Below are 24,864 nucleotides of genomic sequence, written 5' to 3'. Positions count from 1 at the left end.
TCCTGGATTTCTTCTGGTCACTGGACTCGAACAGTGCCGATTCAGGAGAGGTGTGGTTGGAGATTGCGCAACCCTTGCCTCACAATTATATGCAAAGTGCTCTCACAGAGGGCATCCTTTATGTTTCAAGACTGAACGGAGGCATCGATGTCTCACTAACACAATTAACCCTTATCCTCGAGTGGCCTTTGAGCCTTGATAAGTGATACCCCTCCTCCCAGTAAAAAAGAAAAAAAATATTTGTACACTTTTAAAATTAAAAGCAAGCAAACGAGAGGATAGAATTGTTTCCTTTTTGGGCGTTGGTTGCTCTCTTTTTCTTTTTCGAATAAGCGTGCCGTTCCTTTGTTTGGCGACCTTTAACCTTTTGTCCCCGCCACTTTGGCGAATTCGCAGCAGACGAAGGACAAATAAATAAATAACTAAAAAGACGCTGACCGTGTGCGCGTTTTACTAGACTACCCATCACGACGACAACAATGTCTACTTCTACAATAACCCGTCGGCAATATTAGTGTGGACCACCAAAACAATAAAACGGACCACCAGCACCACCACAGAGATTTCAGAACGAAATAATTCATAAATTTAATTTCCCGAAAAATACGTGACTTTTCTGCATCGCCAAAGTAAAAGTAGAATCCACCATTATTGGACATGGTTTGATTTTAAGGATTTTTCAAGGTTACCTAATGCCAATGGAATATTTATTGTTAATCTTGATTGCTTGGAAAACCGAAGAATTGTTTGCTACGATTGGTTAATTTAATTGAATACAAAAAAAAAAAAAAAAGAAAAAAAAAAAAGAAAAAAAAGGGGGGGGGGGTTAAGAAAAATAAAACGGAGGATAAGATAAAGGGAGTCTTTGTTTTATTTGTTTTGGAATCAATATCATTGCAAGTTTTCGTTTTATTAAATTAAAGAATTCTGATTTTGACGAAGAGGGCGAATATGGACGGAGGGACGGTAAGAAAACACCTGCCCTTAATAGCAGAAGCACAAACGCACACATATACAAATCTAGAACTATTAAGTTCGATATGAAAAGAAAGAAAGAAACAACTTGGATTATTATTAATTCTGGTTAAAATTGTTTATGAAATTATTAAAAGCTGGAATTATTATTAATTCCGGTTAGAATTATTAACAGTTTTTCCGTTATTTCAAAACTCGTGGTTCCGGTGTCGATTTTATTCGCAAAGAAATGGATTAAAATAACACTTTTAATGGACACGAATTTGGAACCCTGATTCTTTAATTTTGGTTGCCATTGGAAATAAACGTAAATAATTTTATAATTCGTCATTATATCCAAGAACCACACGCACAAAAAAAAAGCGGAAATTTAGATTTTTTTAAAGAAAAGCAAAAAAAAAAAAAAAAAAAAAAAAAAGAGACTAAAAAGCAAACAAAAAACGCAGGCTTTCATTTACAAAACTATTTTAATAAATTTGTTTTATTCGCAGTGTGCCCCCCTCCCCATAACAAACAAAACACCCCCCTAACACCCCTCCCACAACCACAACTACATCTATTTCTCCTTCCATAATAAAACTGGCAATAATTACCTGACATTGCCCGCCCGGGTGGAGACACATTGCCGGGTCGATAGCTTATATGAATAAATCATTCGAAATATAACCCCGATTTATTTACCTCCTCATGAAGGCAAAGTTAAGCACCGTTATTCTTTGTGGGGAAGATGCAACTGCCCTAAAAGAGGCACCCTTGATTGGATAAAAATAAAAAAAAAATGTCCCTAGTTAAGGATTTCTCCTCCTCCTCCTCCTCCTCCTCTTCTTCCTGCAGAACAGATACTACACTTTAATCTTAACTCGAAAGTCAAGTTTGATGTAGATTTTTTAACAGTATTTTTTTAAAAAATGTATTAGTTTTTAATCATTTCATATTTGATTAATGTAATAGAACAGACATCTCGCTGCTCAACTCCCCGCAGTAGCCTCTTACGTTCCAAGTAGCAATATAACATTGTTTGAGATGATATAAGAGTGAAAAAGGGTAATAATAATAATAATAATAATAATTAAATATGTATTTATCAAAGTTACGAAAAGACGAACAACAAACACACTCGCACGAATACGAGATAGTGTCTAATAGTTTTTTTTTTTTAAATAGAGACTAAAATTACCGATGCGTAAGAAGGCATAATTAATATATAAATAAACGTTTTCCAGTCTGTCTTCCATCTCGCGTCAATCTCAATTCTTTGATATATTCATTTACTAACCCCTTGCTTTTTTTTTTGTGAGCGTTGATCGCACACTGACTGCTAGGACGGAGTAACGATTTTTTGGAAACTCTCCTCCTCCCTCTCCTCTGACTCATTCATACACAACTCCCCCCGTCCCCGTATGTATCCTCTTCCTCTTCCTCCTCCTACTTTTTATATGTAACCCTCCTAAGTTCCCCCCCTCTCTGTCTTTCTCTCTCTGTGTCCAGAAACGCCACCGAGTTGAACGTTGCTTCCTCTTTCTTTTCTCCCTGCACCCCCCACACCACGTTTGTTGTTTCTTCTCCCCCTCCCCTCCATTCATATCAGCCACTGCCGTGTTGTTTTGTTGTTGTAGTTGTTGTTACACTGATGCGAGAAGATAAAAGGAAAGAAAGAAAGAAGCCAAAAAGAAAGAAAAAAAATACAGAAAAGGAAAGAAAGATGTATCATAGCGAACGTAGTTGTAGTAGTTGTGTTCTTGTTATGCCTGCGAGTTTACGCATTCTGCACTAACTCCAAACGTCGTCTCGTTTTTTTTTGTTTTTTTTTTCTGGTAAAGAACAAGAGATCTCTGCTTTTTTTTTGCTCTCCTCCTTGTAAAACATAATATCGGAACTGAGGCACAAAATTGAAGGCGAAATACCATTTGTGTCAAAGTTTAAATTTTATCAAAGCTACCGCAAAAAAAAAAAAAAAAAAAAAAAAAAATCAATGCCTTAAAGAATCGCTATATTGCTCTGTTCCTGCAATTAATTACCTTTCCTCTCTCTCTCTCTCTTTTTGTTTACTCCAACGCTCCTGCACACTCCTTTCTTCTATCCGGTTTGTTGTTGCTGGAACTCTGTTTTACAGAGCACGATAAAAGAAAATCCACCACGGCGTTTTACAAACAAACACCTAACAATTCTTAAACCACCTTGTCTTTGCAGTCATCGTCAAGGCCAGTGCCCCCCCACCTTTTTTTTTTTTCTTTTTTGCAAGCTCATAACACGTGTATTCCGGCTGCACCAAGAATTATGGACGTATAGTGGAATATTAAAATAAATAACATTTTAAAAGACAATTTTTAAAAAATATCACCAAGGAGTACCTTTTTTAATTCTGCTGACCACAAAACGTTGTTTGAATTTTACTTTTTTTATATTTTTAAGTGGATCTACTTATTTTATTGGATTTTACCGCTGTTCTCCGACTGGATTAACTACCGTGGGACGGAATAAAATGAATATCCGTATTTGACTATTACCCCCTTCCACCGCTGGCTTTTAATCGCTTTCTTTTGTGTACGATTTAAATTGATTATTGCTAACATTATGAAATCTGTAGCTGTAATATTTACTAGCACAACTAAAATGTAACTTGTCCAGAGGCAGATGAAACAATTTATTATTCACGCTTCAAGCAAAGGAAGCGTAATTGCATAGGAGGCATTCGCATTTCATAGTTTGCTTCTTGGAAAAAAAAAAAAAGTCTTAATAACCAAAGAAAGAAAAAGTTTGCGTAACGAACACAAATTAATACACTACCCCACCCCTAAAAAAGCAAAAAAAAAAAAAAGCAACAACAAAAAAAAAAAAACCCTATAAAGTACGTTTTATGGATAAGTTTTCACTCTTAAGAAAGTGATGAAGTTGGGCTACCGTCTTCAACAACAAATGCGGGTATGCGAAAATCCGAAGCCGCGGCATCTTCCTCTTCTTCATCGTCAGTGTCTGACGCCAATATTAAACACACAGGGAGTGGTTCAAGCATCCTTGACAGAGGCACCACGGCAACAATAAAGAACGCGACTACCACCACTACTACTACTGCTACCTCTTCTGTTAGTAGTAATGGTGGTGGTCGTCGTGGCATCAATGGAACTCCTGCCGGAAACGGTAGCAATGATAAAAACAATAGCGTCCAGTCAGCTGGCAGAGAACAGCGTCCCCTTTTGGACAGGCAATTCGATGTGGTCACTGCCCCCCTAGCGACCTTTGACACGGTCGACTTGTCTGATGAAGACGAAGTGACCGCAACTTCAGACACAACCACGGCGCCAACAACAACAACGGGTACAACCACGAAGAGTCCCAGCTTCACTGGCAACAATGTTATTTGCAGGGAAAGCACTCCGCTTACTACTTTCGCGGCAGGTAGCAGTGCTGCTGGGTCGCATGGAATCAAAACCACGCGCACTGTCATTAATGTTATTAGTTGTAGTAATAGCATCAATACAAGTGCATCATCATCGTCTCCGACCCCTGCTACCAGCAACACAAACACTACCACAATATCAACGCTACTGCAAAAGCTTTCCCCGATTGTGAGCATCGGTAAAAAAAGCGACGCTGCTTCCTCTAGTACAACCTTGAACCCAACGCCGAATCAGAAAAAGAATCAGAAAAAAAACTCCGAGAGTAGCAGAGGGAGAAACGGAGCATCCCCACCCCCACCGCAGGAACACAAAGACGCAACCACAACCACTAGTAGTGCTGAGAGAACAGGGAAAAACTTCTCTCCTCTGCATCATCATCATCATCATCATCCGAACGATGGATCGATCCGGATTAATCAATGTTTGCTCCCGGGTGATGGCGTAAAAGATACTGACGCGATCCCAGATCCAACCAGGGCAACGGATCCCCGTGTGGTTCACTCCTCTTCGTCCGACGACGAAGAAAACGCTTCCCCCCATGATGCATCGTCAGCATCGCTAAAAAATTTCAAGCTCGATGCAATCTCTGTGGAATCAACCCTCTCCAATATTGGAGAAGGGTCAGCGGCCAAAAAAGCAGCAGCGGCGGACACTACTGCAGTTGACGGTGCTACGGCCGGGATTGCTCTATCTAGTGGCGTTACTCACGAATTTGCGAACTTTAGCAGCTGTGATGACTTAAATAGCAACAACATTGGTGGGAGCCAGAGCACCGTCTCTGAGGGTGGGGGATTACCCACCCCAGCTGCAAGTGTAAGTAGTGTCCCTAAACCAAAAGAATTAAGCGCGGCTGTTGAGAAGGCTAATCTGCTTGATGAGTCTAGTTCCTCGGACAGCGACCTTAGCCCGACGGAACCTGCAAATTCTGGAGGAGCTTACACCACTCTGGCGAGTGGAAGTACCCCGAACTTGCTTCGGAAAATCGGTCGCGAACCGACAAGCAAAATCAAAGAAAGCAGTGCTCAAACGACGGACTTTAATTCTCCGGAAGTAATCCCTACTTCATCTAAGAGGAAAGCGTATGAACGAAGATTGCAACGACTACAGGTGAAAACAACCCCGATCAATCGACCCCGCAGTGCAACCCCTCTTAGTGTTGTGACTTTAGACGAATATACAAATCTGAGTTCCCCCGAGATATCTCCCAATTTAGAAAAATTAAAAATCGTTTTACCCGCCGACCAATTTGGTCGACCAATCAAAAGTCCGCGCTCAAAGGAGAACGCGTTTGATTTTAACGAGGACCGTTTATTTCGACACACCAAAGAGGCAATTGTATTACAAAGCGATGGATCTATCGGTCAATCCCCAAGGAGGATTTTCATCCCACCGACCTTGTCCCCGAGTCAGTCTCCATGTAAAGCTGCTGCAGGTTCCCCGGTCTCTAAGCTGGTTCTTGTCTCCAGGTTACCTGCGGGTACCAGTCCCTTAGTGAAGTCTGCTGCCCCTACCGTTCCACCCCTTCCTGCTCCTCCCCCGCCTCTTACATCACCTCCCCCTCCACCTAACCCTACAACCACAACCACCACAGCAACAACTTTTTCTTTTCCTTCTTCTACCTCTTCTTCCGCGTCCACGTGGAAAGGTTCCGATCAACAGTGGGAACAGTTCGACGAATCTCATCCGCAAGGAACGAAACCGCCTCCGCAGACAATCTGCTCAGTTTCCAAAAGATCGGAACCGACGGCGGCGATTCCAGATACTTTCGATAAGAAGACTGTTCCGCCGAGGTTGGGGCCGCCGCCTCCTCACGGAGAAACCGGCTGCCCCCTTCCTAAGGGGCACAGAGAACACGAGAAGAGAAAGACGAAGGTTTCGACAACGGTCGAAGAACCGACAAAGCCAACGCTTGACCAACACCATGCCGACTCTAGACGCAATAACACAAGTGCATTACACCCATCCCATAAGATGCTGAGGAGCAATCCTGAAGAGGAGGAAGAGGAACAAATACTTAAAGTCGAAATTGGCTCTAGCGATGTAGGCAAAGCGTATAATATAGAATTGGAAGTGCCTACTCGAGAGAGATCGGACTCTTCGTATTCGAAGTCTAGTTCTTGAATTTCTTTCTTTTTTTTTTTTCAATATTTCGTGGAGATGGACGACGGAGTTTTACTACTGGGACGTTACCAATTGAAAAAAAGAAGGAAAAACGCCTTCATTTAATCCGTTTTGAAGGCAAGTATAAAAGATATAATTTATTTACTAAGGTACGTGTGCAGTTTACCGACCACGCTGAAATAACGGCCTTTCGTTTAGATTGGCACTTTGTTTACGTGGCCATTTCGATCAGTCAGACAAATTGAAAGGTACGGATGACCAATATTGTTTATAATGTAGCTTCTTTCTTTCTTTCTTTTTAAGCAAATATAAAAATAAAAGTATTATTCAAAGTCATTACTTCTACACTTTATCGCCGAAACTGGAGACGCCATTTTATTTTACGCACCTGCTGTAAAAATCCAAGGGAAAAATCAGGGTGCTAAGTGCAGTGCACTTATTGATCCGCGCTATTATTTTTTTAATTTTTTTTTTTTTATAGTATTTTCAATTTTAATTCAAGAGTAAATTTTTAGATTAGGTCCACCTCCACAATTTTCTTTTAAATGACGACTTTGAAGGTTTTCGACTATGCTGAATACGGAAATCGCATTGAAACTTTGCAGAAATAAGTGGTTAGCAAGATGTAAAAAGTTATGCATTGTATTCTTTGGCGGCTATCTTTGTTATGCGCGTGCGCGCGCCATAAACAAATCTACGCGCGTAACAAAGATGGCCGCCAAAGAATACAATGCATAAACCCACTTTGGGTTTGTATTACTGTACACATAGATTCGAAAAAGTTGTCAAAAAACAAATATATAACAAATAAATGTTATCAAAGGCAAGATAAGTTACTTTTCTGCCAAACTGGATATATTTTTTGTGTTTTTATTCAATGTAACATTTATTCAGCTCGAAAAACATAGTGTTTACCGATGTATTCGAAAATTCAAGATGGCGTCTCACACCCTCTTTAACACCGTAAGTATGGAAAAAGGTGTTATAAATAAAAAAAACTATACAAAATACTATTAAAAACCCGCCGATGATATGTCAACCTATATCACGGTAACATATATTGAGCGAGTTTTTAACAGTATTTTATCCGTTTTTTATTTATAACATCTTTTCTCACACTTACCGTGTTAAAGAGAGAATAAGACGCCATCTTGAATGTTCCAATATATCGGTAAACACTGTATGGTTTTCGAGCTGAATAAACATGTTAGATTGAATAAAAACACGAAAAATATATCCAGTTTGGTAGAAAAGTAACTTATCTTGCCTTTGATAACATTTATTTGTTATATATTTGTTTTTTGACAACTTTTTCGAATCTGTGTACAGTAATACAAACCCCCGTTATCAGCACGGATCAATAAGTGTGCACTAGCAAAATCAGTATTTTAAACTATAGCCGCAGCATGAAATAAATAACACTCGCCCAGTTTAAACAATCATGAATATGTCATTTCATTTTCTGTTTTTAATAAAAAAAAATGTTTCATGAAAAACCATTTTCATTAATTAAATCGAAAATTTTTCCAATTAAGCACTTACGGATATATGTTCTCTTTCACTTTCTTTATTTACTTTTTTTCATAGTTCTTTCCGGAAGTTTATTTAGTTTTATTTTTTTATTTATTTCTAACTTCGGCCATAGTTTAAAATACTGATTTCTCCCTTGCATTTTAACGGCAGGTGCGTGATATAAAATGGTGTCTCTAGTTTCGGCGATAAAGTGAAGAAGTACCCCAGTCTTTAATAGAATTTTTTAGAACGAAATTATAACCTTTTATAATGTTTAGGAACATTTTTTTTTAATCAAACATCAGGTGTGAGTATTTTATTTTATCAGATATAAAAATGGGACTGTTGCAAAAAAAAAAAAAAAAAAAAATACTTGATACTGATTGAACCGTGCTGAAATAATGTTATTTAGCCAGCCATTCTTAACATGGGGAGAGGGTGTTTTGTTACTAGTTTGTAATTTAACCTAAGAATTTAACAGCACAAATTTAAAAAAGCTGCTAGTGCTCTGATCCACGCTATGTTTTAAATAACATTTCAAGTTTAAAGTTTTATGATAAATTGTAAGGTTAAAGAACAGAATAGGTACAAAGCACCCTCCCCTCCCATGTTAAGAATGGCTTTCCAAATGACGTTAATATTTCAGCATGGATCAATAAGTACACTGCAGCCACTACACTAGTACCTAAAACTTTAAGTTGAAAATATTACTTAAAAATAGCACGGTTCAATAAGCGCATGAGCGCCAAATTTATGAACAGTTTTGTAATTTTCATAACTATTTTTGTTGGATAAAAAAAAATACCAACATCTGATGTTTGATTTAAAAAAAAAAAAAAAAAAAAAAAAAAAAAAATCATAGATATATTTTCATTATAAAGGTTATTATTTTGCAATGAAAGTTGAAATAAAGACTGTTTGGATAAAACTTTTTATGTTGGCTTTTTTTTTTTTTTTTTTTTTTTCTTTTCTTAAAACAAGCAAACAAAAAACACTACATTATATAGTGTTGGGCATCCGTATCTTAAAATTTGTATGACATTACTTTCGCCGAATGGGTTTGTAAACAAAGTGCCAATCTAAACGGAAGCCTGAAAAGGTTAAGAAAGCCAATCTTAATATATGGAGGGAGGCTTTAATTATTCCCTATTTTCGTGTAATAATTTAATAACAAAAGATACGGTTAAAATTGAATTTCACTCGCAAATCATATCAAAAATGTAACTGGATCAGTAAACTGCACAAGTACCTTCATTTACTATCATATATATATATATATATATATATATATATGCACACGCCTGACAGTCCTTGAGCCTGTTGGAGCTATACTCGAAAAAAAAGAGAGGGTTCCAATAAAGCTTTCATAGTTTTATTTTGAGTGAAATTGAGCTTTAAAGGTCCCTAAAAGTGCAACTGTCCCAAGCCAAATCACTACCCCCCCCCCACCTTCATTCAAAAAAGGGAAACAACAAAATTTCATGTTGCCACTCTGACTTAGAGTTGATGGTAGAATTAAAGACCGTTTTTAACACTGGCATCCTTGATTTTAAAATCGATTTAAACGAGAATAAAATTTCATTTTAACTTAAGTCCTACAAAGCATCCCCACCCCTTTACCCCTTTTTTAAACGGTACCACTAACCCTAAGTCTGAATACGAAAAAAAAAAAAAAAAAAAAAAAAAAAATCCCGAAGATGTTTTGCGCAAGTTGAATGTATAAGAACTAAATCCCAGCACCGTTAAAAGTCCATTTATAGACTATGGAATCTTTAAAGCTCGATTTCATCTTCGCGTTTTTCATCTTTCATAAAATAAGTACTTATTTAGATGAGACCCCATGGTTGCCAACATTCACTTGGTAAAATTCGATAACTAGTTTACAACTGTCGATAAAGGTGCAGTATCTTTGCATCCTCAAAAAATCCTTTGAAATTACCACTATTACACGTTTTCGAGGGACGGTAAACGAAAATAACGTTTAAAATTCCAGGAAACAAGTAGTTTCCAATATATAGAAAAATTACTTTCAAAAAGTGGGGGATCACTTTCCCATATTTTTTTAAACGTAAAATGAGCACCCACTTTATGGCGACTGTTTTGTTGGAGGTGGGGCTCTACGTATAATGTAAAATTCCTGAGTTAGACAAGAGACGGTAAATGTGTAGTTTAGCGGCATAAATTATTTGACAGACAAAAAAATTATAAAAACAATTTTTATATAAAACATTGTTCAAAGGCTGAAATAAAACCAAAAAAAATTTCATTTTTATTTCATTTTTTACTAAAATGTACGACATTCGAGTCCGCCGTATTGCTTTTAAAATTTGGCCTTTCTATTGTTTGACAGATTAGATTGGCCTTTTTAAGGCCAAATTTGGTCTTTTTTTTTTACGCTTTCATTACAAAAAATATCATAGCTAAAAACATAGTTCTATGAACGAGTGTAAAAAAGGACCAAATTTGGCCTTTACAAAAAGCAATCTGTAAAACCTTAGAAAGATCAAATTTTACCAGCAATACGGCGGCCTCGTATGTCGTACATTTAGTCTCATAAATAATGAAATTTTTTTTTTTTTTTTCTGGTTTTATTCCAGCTTTTGGGTCTGTTTTATATAAAAATAAAGTTTTTATATTTTTTGTTTGTTAAATAATTTACGCCGCTAAACTACACATTTACCCATGATACACCTGAAGGTCGTCGGTTACATCGACCGAAACGTTGTGAAAATGACACTCAAGATGAGAACAGTAGTCCGATGAATCCAAATACTTAATAATTTCATGCACCAAGGCACAAATGTGTACCTATTTACTATGCCCCCCCCCTCACGGCACAGAGTTCGACACTAGAGTCGTTTTTTAACGTGGAGAAAAGGTACAAAAATAAAAATTGTCTCAGTCGTGAAGGATTTCTCCTCCACTGAAAGAGAACAAGAAATAGAAGTGCAGCACATGAAGAACAGATACTACACTTTGATCTTGTCCTGAAGGAAATGTGTAATGCTAAACGGATTCCAACAAAAACACAAAATCATTTCAAATGCCTATACAGACATTTTTTTTTCTCACATTTTTCTCTGGCCGCGGCCTTTAAACGTTACTACGAATTCTACAAGAAACCAAAAATAAAGCAATGAAAAGATTTTTTAAAAACTTTCTTTCCACTTTAATACGCAGATTCCAAATGACGACTTATGTAGGTTTTCGAGTATGCTGAAAACGAATATCATTTAAATTTTGGGTGAAAGTGCACTGGGGGACCACCCGAAGATTTACCTTTAAAAAGTTGATTACGAGGAGGTTGAAAATGAGAAAATGCCTTTCGGAATAAACACCCCCAACCTCCCCATGTTAAGAACGGCTTTCGGAATAAACACCCTTTGCAGATTGAACAACCAGTGCGGCAACCGTGCATTGATCGTCTTCGGGTGGTCTCCCAGTGCACTTTCACCAAATTTTGTGCAAACAAGTAGTTTTCCAGATATTAAAATTTTTATAATGTATTACTTAGTAAATGACGTTCAGTGTCACCATTCTTAACATGGGGAGGAGGGAGGGTTTTTTGTTGTGACAAGCATGCACATTAGTACGTTTCAGTTAGGAAAACATGGCCACCAGTAAAACCATAATGGATTAGATTGTATAATAAATGTCTTGATATCCAGAAAACTACTTGTCTTAGCAAAATTTAAATGTGATATTCGTTTTCAGCATACTCGAAAACCTATATGGTCGTCATTTTAAAGGTGAGTGTTGAGATGGAACGGAAGTTAAAAAAAAAAAAAAATGGATTTAATAGGTCCTAATAAATAAAATGTAGCGCTTTTACCAAGACAATATTGGCAGCCATGAGACCCGAGCTGTAAAAGTATTATACAGTTGCAAACTTATATATAGTCACGTTTAATTATAAAAACATAAAACTTAAGCATAAATTTCTTACACATCACATTCCTTTGAAAATCGCTATGATGCTAAATTTGAAAACTTATAAAATATATTTATTTAAATAAATGCTGAAAATTTCTTTTTTTTTTTTTTTTAAATTTTTGAAAACTTTTACCCACCCTAAACAATGCATGGTCTTGTGCAGAATACGGACCTTGCTAAAATAATAGGGTTGTTATTAGAAACCTATTATTTTTTTTAACTATTCTGTACTTTCACCTAACAAGATTCCGTAAAAATTGAATTTAACTAAAAATCCTAACAAATAACACTGTCCGTATTCTGCAGAAGTACTCCATGCGTATATTCAATGAAGTGTGAGTTGCTACTATGCTAGGAGCTGCTACCCAACTGGAAGGGTTTTGACAACTCTTTGAACACACAAATCTACACTGTAGTCAAGCTTGGGGTGGGGGGTCATTATATATAAAATCTTTTTAGGAGAATGGTACTTCTGCGTTTATCAACCCACAATTTCCACGGGTGTACCCGGCTGATTACGAGAAGAACCGGAAACGGTCGACGAGTATTTTTCTGGATATTAAGACGTTATTTTCCAATGTATTATCTTATGAATTTCAGTGGTTGTCGCCATTCTTAACATGGGGTGATGTGACAATTTTTTTTTTTTTTTTTTTTTTTTTTTTTGTAATAAGACTCGTTCGGCCGTTTCCGGCCATCTCCGTCATCTACCGGGCGTATCCGAGTAACTTAGTGGAAATCGCGGGTCGATAAATGTAGAAGCACCAGGAAAATTACCCCCCCCCCGCACGCACACTCTAAATGATTTTCTAGATTGTTGACATGTAATTTTCAGAAAAAATAATTTTTTAGCCATCCTTTGAAGGTCAGAGTATAAAAGTTTGAAAATATGAACTTTTATAAATTTGGACAATTTGTATGTTCGGAAAATATTTGCTGTTGATGTTTTCACTTAGGTGTAAATCTTTTAATTTAAATAGTATTTACAGTTGTCTGATATAGCCTCTATAAACATTTATCTAAGTAAATTATAAATTTTCTACTTCCTTTCCATCTTAAAAATCACCTTTAAAAATGACGACTACTAGGGCTTTTCGAGTATGCTGAAAACGAATATCGCATTTAAATTTGCCACAAACAAGTAGTTTTCAGGATATTAAGCAATTTAACTCCTTATGTTAACACTGGTGGCCATTTTTGTACGTGTTAACGTGCATACTTTTGAGTGTGTTTGCGCATACAAAAATGGGCACCAGTGTTAATATAAAGAATTAAATTGCTTAATATCCTGAAAACTACGTGTTTGCAGCAAATTTAAACGCGATATTCGTTCTTAGCATACCTGAAACATTCAAAAGTCGTTATTTTAAAAGTGATTAAGGTGGAAATTAAGTTAAAAATTTACTTAGATTATATTAGCTTCTTTGTAGCTCATAACCTTGATTATATTGAAGAATTTGGTTTTCTCACTTTGTTGTTTAATCATTTTATTTAAGGTTTCTATTTGATTTCACTGATTCCACTGGACAGCAGACCCAAAAAGCGATAAAATAAAAACAAATGCATAATAAAATTATATGCCATGATCATGTTGGCACGCCAGTTCCTGCCAGATCACAGTTAAGCAACAATGGGAATGGCTAATACCAGATGGGTGACCATTTGGGGATAGTAGGTGCTGTATAGGGTGGCGCGACAGCACTAGTCAAAGGAAGAAGTTAAGCGCCTTCTTCCTTCTGCTAGTTTGTGGGGAAACTCCTGGGCAAGGTCGAGTACCCATTTTACCCCCCTCGCTCGCCTCCCGATCAGGTTAATATGTCAGGTCATAGAAAGCAGGTGACTAATATAATGCAGAAGCAATTAGAAATAATTCTGTTCATTGTTTCGTATCTCGTTGTGGTGGGCAGAAGATCCCTTTGGGTACATTGGTTAGGGCAATCGCCCTGCATTGGCACTGCTCGGACAGAAAGAAACTGCAACCTACTGTCTGTACAACTGCAAAGAAAACATCAAATATTTTTGAGAAAACGGCGTGAATGTGGTTGTTAATAATGAGCAACAATGAATTCATGAATGTCTTGGAGTCATAGCCGTCAATGCCTGAACCAGACAGGACACCACTTGAATGAATTGAATGAATAACAAATATTACCAAAGTATATTACCATACTTTTCTACTTAACTGGATAAGTTTGTGGCATTTTAACATAAAGCGTTTTCAGTGTGAAACATAAGTTGTGCAGACCGCACAAGTTAAAATGAAAGCACCATGTTCTTGCTTTTTGAAGTCCCGAGAAAAGGTTGAATATAAATAAAATATATTGATAGAAAATCCACCCAATAAATGTCACGGTGATATTTATTTGGATTTCTATCATTATTTTTATTTTTCGACTCTTTTAGTGATTCTTAGAACTTCAAAGGCAAGAATATCATGCTGCCATCTTTGTTTTTGCATTTGGCTCTACTTGTTTTTAACACTTAAAAAAACACTTTAAAATAAGTTAAAACGCCACAGACTTAGTAAGTTAGTTAGAAAAGTAACTTATCTTGCTTTTTGTAATAAATCATATATATATATATATATATATATATATATATACAGTAGAACGCTAGGATCCAAAGGTGAAATCGCTGTATGGCCGGGCCTAAGCAAAATTTTATACAGCACTTATTAAAAATTAGTAAAAAAAAATAAAATGCAGTACAGTATATAATACAGGTGTATATAATCAAACAAAATAAATAACACTGTTAGGTGGAGCAAATACCGTCACCAGAGGCCAGAAAAACATAGCATTCCACATCTTAACCTGAAAAAAAAAACTGTATCCGGGGGTCACTGTATCACAAATGACAAGTCTATATTCCAAATTCCAAGATGTTGACCATCTTACCGTTTATTTTTTTAAGTATGTTCACATGCACAATTCTTGACAGCACCTGTTTCGTAGCACAAAAATCATTCCTTTAATTATATCAACTGATGAATTTATTTCACCCTGAACTCATTAAGGGCGAAATAAATTCATTGATTGATGTAATAATGAAATGAATGATTTTGCACTACGAAACAGGTGCTGTCAAGAACTGTGCATGTCAACGTACTTAAAGGAATAAACGGTAAGATGGTCAACATCTTGGAATGTGGAATATAGACTTTTGTTATATGCTCTGTAATTACATTGAGCTTCATAAATTAAAAGATTGGTATAAATAAAAGGTGAAATATAACTGAAGAAACATATTTTCACATAAATATATATTATTTTATTAGCTCTTTTTCGGTGTCTATAGTAATACCTATCCAACTAACCAAATCACCTGTAACTTGTTGGTTCAGTATTTGTTATATATTGAAAGAATTAGAAATGGATGATTTAATCTAGATAATATAGAGATGTATGCAAAAGTGGAGATTGGTCTTCAGCATCTTAGTACAGACAAATTAGTCTTCTGTGTCACGAGTAAGTTGAATCAGTGTTAAAATAGCAAAATTGTCAACCACATCAGCAAAAACAACCTACTCGGCAACAAGAAATATGGTTTCCATCCAAAGAGATCTACAACTGATGTACTGACTGTAATTTCGCATAGGATCAGTGAATCTATCGACGGGGGTTTCCTTTTGAGAGTAAAAGCTCTTGACATATCAAAGGCATTTCACAGGATTTGGCATAAAGGTATACTTCTCAAGATTTCCATCTATGCAATATTTGGAAATGTCTTCTCAACCATCTAATCTTTTCTCTCCGATAAATTTATACAAGTAGTTGTTGATGGGCAAAAGTCTGAAGCTCAAAATATCTATGCTGGCGTGCCTTAGGAATCCAGCCTGGGCTCAGCTCTCGTGCTTCGTTAATGATCTCCCAAATCACGTTCTAAATTCATTTGTCAGCGTATACGCAGATGGCAACACTTCAAAGATAACAAAAGATACGGTAAAAATTGAATTTCACTTGCAATCATATCTAAAATTTAACTGCATCAGTAAACTGCACAAGTACTTTCATTTACTACTATATATATATAATTGTAAAACTCAAATGACCTTGTAACAATGTATGTAACCCACTTTCTGGTTTACGACATCTGGTTGCGCATGCGCGCATGACCTGCGCACTGAAATATTAACGTTATTATTTCGAAATTATTATTTAACATGGGAAGAGTGGGGTTTAAAATAACTTAAACGTAATACAGAAATGAACGATGTTTAAAAAAAAAATAAATAAATAAAGCAGATATATCAAAATTTGAATTCAACTATAATAAGTATTATGGTATCTGTTCAGTGCACATTTACCTATAAGTGTGGCCAACCACTTATAATTCAGTAACTGTAAATTTTTTTTTTTTTTTTAAATAATCAATTATAATAAACAGAACGACTCATAGAAATCTATCTATATTCTTTTTTCATTTTAATATACTTTCATAGAAATGCTTCTGTTATGTCAAAAAAAAAAACAACTATTTTCTTTACGTCACAAGTGTCACGCTCATACATGAATTCCATAGCTAATATAACATACTGACCCAAAGATGTGTGTGTGTATATATATACATATATATATATATATATATATATATATATATACATACACACACACGCCTGACAGTCCTCGAGCCTGTTGGAATTATACCCCCCCCCCCCCAAAAAAAAAGAGGGTTCCAATAAAGCTTTGGAAACTTTCAGTTTTATTTTGAGTGAAATTGAACATTAAAGGTCCCTAAAAGTGTAACGGTCCCAAACCAAATGATTACCCCACCCTTCAAAAAAGGGAAACAACAAAGATTTCTCTGAATCTTTCCCCAGACCCTGAGCATGTGACTGATGCAGTGAGGTAAAAAGTGGTTGATTAATTATAGAGCGTTTATATTGAAAAGATAAAAAATTTTGTTTTTGTTTTTAGTTGTTAAATGAATGAAAAATAAAACCTCAATTTAATCCTTTTTTTTTTTTTTTTTTTTTTTTTCACCCCAAACAAGACACATTGCCACTTTAATGTATGGAGCTACTATTTGGGGCATAATTTGTAGGGGTACTATGTAAAGAGTTGAGCAGCAAGATATGTTTACATTACACTTGAACTTCTGCATGTAAGGGGAAACAGGAACCCGGAAGGGAATTTCAAATCCAACAATCCTCGGAAAGAAACTATTAGAGTAAAAAGCTTTCTTACATCTAGGGATTTCTGTGTAGGGGGGGGGGTGCTTGTTGGGTTTGTCGGGGGCATTTATGTTGAGGAGACAAGTACTTGTCGTTTATCAGAGCACCTACTACTAATCTATTATGGAATTTTTTTAATAAAGTTGGTAGTGTAGTATCTGTTAAGAGAACGTTATCCTAGGAATGACTTCCTCCTTTAGTCAAATAAGAATAAAATTACAAAATTTTCATTCAATGTAGGCATTACGCTCTGTTTTATTTCGAGTGTCATTCTTTTTAACAACAAAAACGTTTGCTTGCTCTCAGCTAGATTCTTTCACCAAAATACCGCATTCACACTATGGCTTTAAACTTTAAAGATCCCAATCGTTTTGATGAAATTTTCCAGGTGGTTAATGTTCTGAACAAAAGATTCCAGATTGATAATGCGACTTCTAAGTGTAATCGCATCATAAATGTATACGGTTTTAAATAAATAGTTGGACAATGGCTGATAAAAGGTTTTCCTGATGGTACCAAGGCACTCTTATGTGTGTGTGTTTTTGTAATAATTCGGGAGAAGAGTTTCTTCAGATCATAGGACTCCCTACCTGTTGCAAGCCTGGCAAGGTGTTCAGAAGCTCTTAAAAAAAAAAAAAAAAAAAAAAAAAAAAAGATTAAACCAGGGTTTTTCAACCTTTGATGATCCATGGCTCCCTTACCGAGTATCTGAACATCCCTCATCCCCTGCACAAAAATGATTTTGTTTTATGTTGTTTATTTAGCTTATATTTCATTCTATTACAACCCCTATTATAAAAATTTAATGAGTTTTTTCATAGGGCTTGGAATGGATTTGGCGATTTACGTGCAAAAAGGCCTTTCAGATTATGAAAAATTCAGGATACGAAATCTGAGCTGGAACCAATTTCGTATCTAGAGGTTCCTCTGTATATAAAAATGAATGACTTTTTTCTTTTTTTTTTTCATTACTGCAGTTCTGTCACTTTATTTATACATTGGTAGTTTCTGCATTTTATCTTACATTTTTCCAGCATTCTTTCGATCGAAGGTCTGTGGCCCCCTTATGGAGGCCATAGCCCCCCCCCCTCCCTCTGGGTTCAGAAACATTGGATTAAACTATGGAAATAATTGCCATACTCTTTTTGTTATCTCTGTAAGGGGCTTTTATACCGGGCCCTCAAAATCAACAGATTAGACCATTCCTGTAATGATCCGGTTCCTGTTGGTTTTGTGGTAGGAGTTTACTTCTGTGCAGTTCTAGGAGGTTCACCCTCCCAGGCTTTGCCTTCTCTCTTTGACAAGGAATTAGTTTCAAACTAATCGCTTGAGGCACTCTTAATGTAGAATACTGAAGGGCTGCACAGGCACTTTTTGCAGGTCAAAGTGCCCCTCCTCTGGGGCGCTGACTTCTCAATTCCACTTTCTGATCTTGGTGTCTAAGTTCTTGCTGTGAGAGAACTAAAGAAAACTCTTTATGCATATTTTCGACTGTTTCGGAGTTTGTTAGAGTTTCACTGTGCCGCGAATGAATAATCTTTAAAAAATAAAAATAAAAAAACATGGCAAGGTCACCACTAAAAGAGTAGCCCACTCAACATTTAAATTAATCATTTTTCAAGCACGTACATTAGAGTGAAGAAACATTTCTCTGCAGTTTCTTCATAATAAATATTTTATCGTATCGTGTTACGCATCATAAAAATATAACTTTGCTCATGGAATGCCGAGAGAAATTGTTGACGGTTGTTGTTGTTGGACGAGTATTTGTTGCAAACGTCTCATAAGAGTGAGGCATAGATTGGAGCTCAGTCGAGCACCTACCATACATCATGTAACGATTAGTATGGCTACCCAGCGAATAAAGAATATCATAATACTCCTATAATAATAATGCGGTAGACATTAATAGACTAATTCTTTTTTAGTTAAAAAAGAATATCTTGAAAGATACGTCACAATTTATACATCTTTTTAATGTAATCAAAGTAGAATAAATAAAAACGGTTGTGACGCAACGGGACATGGGTACGTCTAGTGCTTTTCTGCATGGAATTTAAATGCCACCAGATGTGAAGAATGTTGTCATGCTGTGATTCCAAAGTGCGATCAGCTGTTGGGCTATATTAGCACTATCGCACTCCTCTTGACAGGAGGGGGAAACCCTTGTGTTTCTGTTTACATCCACACTGCCAGCTACTAGGATAACTCTATTCTAATTGCGAAGAGTTAAACGTTATGCTAAATGAAAACAGTGCTACCCATAAGAGTAAGTTGCCATTATATTTATATTTATTTATATATATATATATATATATATATATATATATATACTAGCAAAAGTACCCGTCGTTGACTAGGTTAAAAAACAGCCTACAGAAAATGGACTCTGATTTATGAAAGTATGATAGGTTATGAAAAGGAAGGGCTGTAAAGAGATAGCTTCGAATTTGGGGGTATCAAAACCAAATCAAAATATGATGAAAGTAAAAATAAAATAGATAAACCCCATAATTTATTATACCATACCTGTTCACACTGAAACACTTATCACAATATTCTGTGGATCTATGTTAAAAAACCTTGTTAAACTTTGTGACATATTTTCATTCTATGGAGGTCAGGCGTGAACGAACACCCCCATAATTCTATTATACCATATTTCTTCAAACTGAAACATAATTATCAAAGTATACTTACGCAGATAGATATGAAAAGTCTTTATTAAAGTTTGTGCCTATTTCCATTCTATGGAGGCCAGGTGCGAACGCAGACCCCACAATTTTATATCATCCCTATTTAAGTTAAAACACACTTATCAAAGTATTATTATGTACATCTATATCAAAAACACTTGTAAACGTTTTTTTTTTTTAATTTTAAAATTTATTTTCATACTTTGTGGACCAGGCGCGAATGCAGACCCCACAATTTTAATGAACCACCGTTCTGCAGGATCAAACATACCCATTCCTGTGTCTCGATACATCTATCATTATATGTAATCAATTTTTTAAAATAGTCAACCATATAGGAGCCTATTCGTGACCAGACACACACATACACACACAGACATTCAGCTTTTTATTATAGATATAACAAATTGACATGCTTGCGACACTGGACATGCGACTGTTTTAGACAAATGGTCGGTTAAAATCAGAAGTCCTCGTCAGTCGTCTTAATGAATGGTTGCATCCCATAGAAGAAACCAGTCCTTAAATTTGATTTTAGCCGATCATTTGTCCGAAACATTATCAGGTCCAGTGTCACGGCATGTAAATTTATTTATTAATAAAAATATATCCTGCTCTTCTTTTATTGAGTACTCTTAATAATCTCGTTAAATTCGTTAACTATCACTAAAGCTATGACAATAGAATATTATTGTTTTGACTCTAGTATATATCCGACACAGTTAATCAACCGAGAACCACATCACTTTACATAACAGCATATAAGATATCAACGGATACACACTCGAGAATATGCTCTTGTCCTAATCCTAGTTATCACTCTTAAATACCTTTACCCTGCTGTGTGTGTGTAATATATATATATATATATATATATATATATATATATATATATTGATGAATTCTAATTTGATTGGGTGGAAGACAGTTGAAATACAGTGATATTTCTTTTATTGAATTTTAGTAAATTAATAGTCTTTAACCCCATAAAGGCACGTTCGGCATTTCCCGGAGAGTATTAGGTTATTGTGAGCGTAAACATCAGGATTGGTTCAATGAGAATGATACTGAAATTCAGGCTCTGCTTGATTCAAAAGCCAGGGCATTGCACGCTTATCTTGACAGTTGAAATACAGTGATATTTCTTTTATTAAATCATAGTCTTTAACCCCATAAAGGCACGTTCGGCATTTCCTGGATATCATTGTACTCTTGTTTCAGGGCTTGGACTCCTTATTAACATCTTTTGTCAACTTGTATCTAAAAAACCTGGAGTGAGAACAGGTTTTCACTTAAGAATATCGCACATAATATGCAAATAATTGCTTTCTTTATTTTGTTCCAAAACCAAGAATTTTATAAACAGTTTACTGGGTTTAGAATATCTGTAGTCTTTATAGAATACTCCACTAAAATATATCCCATCTCCAAGCTGAGGTCATGCAAAACGGAAATATATTAGAATGTCGTTTTTGTATTAATAATAACGACGACATATTGGAAAAGCCTTAGGGAATTAAATGTTGCTACACTGGTGTTTAGTGGTATGATGAAAAGGAAAAACAATGCTTTCATTCTTAAGGATCCAAATTGGTTGTTTTTTTTTATGGTATATCAACCCCTTTTTGATGGTATATCAACCTCTTTTTCATGGTATATCAACCCCTTTTTCGGGTTATTCAATGCCAAATCCGTTTACTTTGAAAAAAGTATTTTATACTTTAAGCTCTTTATATCTGAACATATTTATTCGTAGAGTTTGGTTTGGTTGAGTAGGAAAGTGGGGGTGAAAAAGGGGGGAGGGGACTGTTGTTTTTGTTTTGGGCTTTGCAAAACATTTAGCTGTGGAAAAAGTAAACAAAAAAAAATGTTAATGTTGGTGCATTTGAGACGGGAAGTCCTCTTCCGACAGCCTGATCTGGTTGCACCAGTGAAGGATCCAAGAGTGGAAGAAATAATAACCGTCAATAGCACCAAATTTATCTTTTTCTCTCTCTTTGAGGATTTAACCAATAGAAAAAATTAATAGAAAGTCTTTGAAAAGGTTGTCTTGCACGAAAAGTATTAAAAAAAATCATTTAATAAAATATTTCATAATATTACTAACAGGCCGCCCGGCGTTGCCTGGCCGTAAAATACATATAAATATTGTATTTTATTTCATACAGAAACTGAAACATGTGCTTGCGAGTATTATGTTTTTTTCTAAACAGTTCACTTTTTGTAAAAAAAGCAGCTATATCAAAATTTGAATTTAACTATAAGTATTATGGTATCTATTCAGTGTACATTTACCTATAAGTATGGCCAACCACTTACAATTCAGTAAGTGTAAATTTGTTTTTTCAAAAATAATCAATTATAATAAACAGAATGACTCATAGAAATCTATCTATATTTTTCATTTTAATATACTTTTATAGAAATGTTTCTGTTATGTAAAAAAAAAAATATTTTCTTTACATCACAAGTGTCACGCTCATACATGAATTCCATAGCTAATATAACATACTGACCCAACGGGTCAGGGGTATTCTAGTGTATATATATATATATATATATATATATATATACTAGGGCTGAGATCAGAACCAAAACCTTAAGACAGAGAGTCAGGTGTGATAACCATTAGGTCAGCTTGCCACGTTCTTTAAAGTGTTTTCAAACATACTTAAATCTTTAATGTGAACAATTCGCACATGAAACAGTTGACAAACATAAAAATCTGATAACCTACATGTACCAATTTTTCAATTTTGACCTCTTAGAAGCCCCTTTTTTCCGGATAAAAACTGATTAAAGTTTTTCACATGTCTGAGTACCCTATATACTAAATTTCAAGTCTGTAGATAAAAAATTCGTTGAGTATATAGGTTGAAAACTGTTCTCACACACACACATTCTCACTTTTTTAGATATAGATTTGGTTTTTTAATATTTTCAAATTAACCGTACAAGGTGTTTTCAAGAATATGACCAAACTTCTATAAGAACTTTTATATAGATATCTTTTATATAATTCACATAGAGTGAAGGCAGTTTTACCCCTATTTCATTGACGTTTATAGCTTTAACAAAATGTATGTATTTAAAACTATGTAGTCAGTCATTTATGTCAACTATTGGTCCGTGTTCTTAAAAAAAATATTTTCAATCGATTTTTATTGATTTTTGGTCCCCTGTCAAAAAGAGGGTTGACCTGTAAATTCACCCTTATCCGATCGTCTGTTCGCACTTTTCTCAATAAATATGCTTTGGAATTTTTTGAAATTTTGCACAAACATTAAAAAAAATGTAACAGAACAGATTTTCTGGGAAAACTCCGGTTGCCCCCCCCCCCTCTCCTGGGGTGCCTTTTGAGTTAAAATGGCTAAAATTGACACTTTTGTGCTTATAAAAAAAAAAAAAATTGGTGCCTTGGATTTTTATAAAATTTTCTGAAAAATTGTAACTGATTTCTATATAATTTTGTTTGTCTATACTTCACGATAACTCTTGGGTGTGCCGCAGGGGCTCTTTTAGGGCTAATAAAGAAACACTCCATTTTTGGGATTATTTTACCATATTTGTCCAAAATTTTCTGTGTATGCCTGTTTAGCAGTTTTACATGGTGCTAAACTCAAATTTAAGTATGTTAAGGCCTTGGAGACTTTTGCGGCTAAGTGGAGAGGAGACAAATGATGGACTTAGTCATTTTCTTTTTTTTTTTTCATGGCGCAGAACTCAAATTTACATATGTTAAAGCCTAAAACTGCATCGTTTGTTCATTTTCACCAGGATTTGGCATCCCCTGAAGACTTTTGGGAGTAAATGGGTGGGGGTGGGGTCAAATGCTGAACTTAGAGCATGTACATTGAGTGGGCACAAGTGGTATAAATTCATAAGAGCACATTCCATTAAAATACTCATAAAACAGGTACAGGGATACAACACTGCAAGGATGGGACAGAGGTTGGAGCTTAGCTGATAATGTGAGAACTATTAAATTTGAGACTATTTTTTGAACACTTTCTAAAAGTGAGAGACTAGTAAATACGGGAGTCTATATTTGGAAACAATACTCCGTGCGGTGACTTTGTAAAGATATAGAATTCTCTCTGCTGTCAGTAATTTTCTAGCAGGGTAGAGGGAGCCCATCTTCTTTGCAGCAGCCTTTGTAATATCCTAAATGTCTACTGCTACTGTTAGTTGATCATAGCGCTTATAAGCTCTGTATGGATGCTATGAGAGAAGCTTATGTTGAATAAGAGAAACAGTTTTTTGCCTGTTTGTATACTCATATCTGTGAACGTTTAAGTAATAAGTGCTAACAATTTGATTGCCTTTGAGTTTATGTAGATGTTGTTGATGGCCGTATGTACTGTTTCTCTAGTTCATCTGAATCTGTTGACGTATCAGCTTCTGTGTTTCTAAATGAAACCGTTTCAGCAGTTGGAATAATTTGGAAGTAGCTGTCTATAGAGCCAGCTGGCCGGAAGTGGATATACACAGAGCCAGCTGACCGGAAGTGGATATACACAGAGCCAGCTGACCGGAAGTGGATATACACAGAGCCAGCTGACCGGAAGTGGATATACACAGAGCCAGCTGGCTGGATGTAGATGTGCATAGGGCTAGCTGACCGGAAGTGAATGCCTATGTGGTCAGAAGTGTGTGTATGTAGGGTTAGTTGGCCGGAAGTAGATAGGCATAGGGCTAGTTTGCTAGAAGTGCATGTGCATAGAGCTATTAACCGGAAGTTGATATGTATGGGGTTAGCTAGCAGGAAGTGAGTATGCATAGAGCTAGTTGGTGAAAAGTAGATGTGGTTGGGCCAGCTAGGCGGAAGTAGAATATTTAGAAGTGATTGCATTGAAGAACAGGCTTGCTGGTTATTCGTTGGTGTGAGTTCTGCTCAAAACAGATTCCAAACTTTGATGAGCTGCTGTGATAATAATTAGCATTTTTTTTAACTCCTTCAATGTTTATATGCCCTTCAACAATAACACATTCGCCATGTGTGTTTGGCCAAAGATACATCCCTGTAGCCATTTTGTTATTGATAAATTCCTTTCCC

General features: G+C 35.8%; 1 protein-coding gene across 1 annotated transcript in view; it reads left to right on the top strand.

Moving 5' to 3' along the window:
* The first annotated feature begins 383 nt into the window (after positions 1-383).
* LOC145256314 (uncharacterized) overlaps positions 384-24,864 on the top strand; it is a 144,512-nt gene continuing 120,031 nt past the window's right edge. Inside the window, exon 1 of the mRNA XM_080115043.1 lies at positions 384-6,611. Coding sequence (XP_079971169.1) covers positions 3,900-6,494 — 2,595 coding nt within the window. The 5' untranslated portion in view covers positions 384-3,899 and the 3' untranslated portion in view covers positions 6,495-6,611. The remainder of the gene's footprint in view (positions 6,612-24,864) is intronic.

This window comes from Euprymna scolopes, chromosome 32 (assembly GCF_053919585.1).
Source record: "Euprymna scolopes isolate OS-2025 chromosome 32, ASM5391958v1, whole genome shotgun sequence".
NCBI classification, from domain to species: Eukaryota; Metazoa; Mollusca; class Cephalopoda; order Sepiida; family Sepiolidae; genus Euprymna; species Euprymna scolopes.
This window is presented reverse-complemented; position numbering and strand designations above follow the sequence as displayed.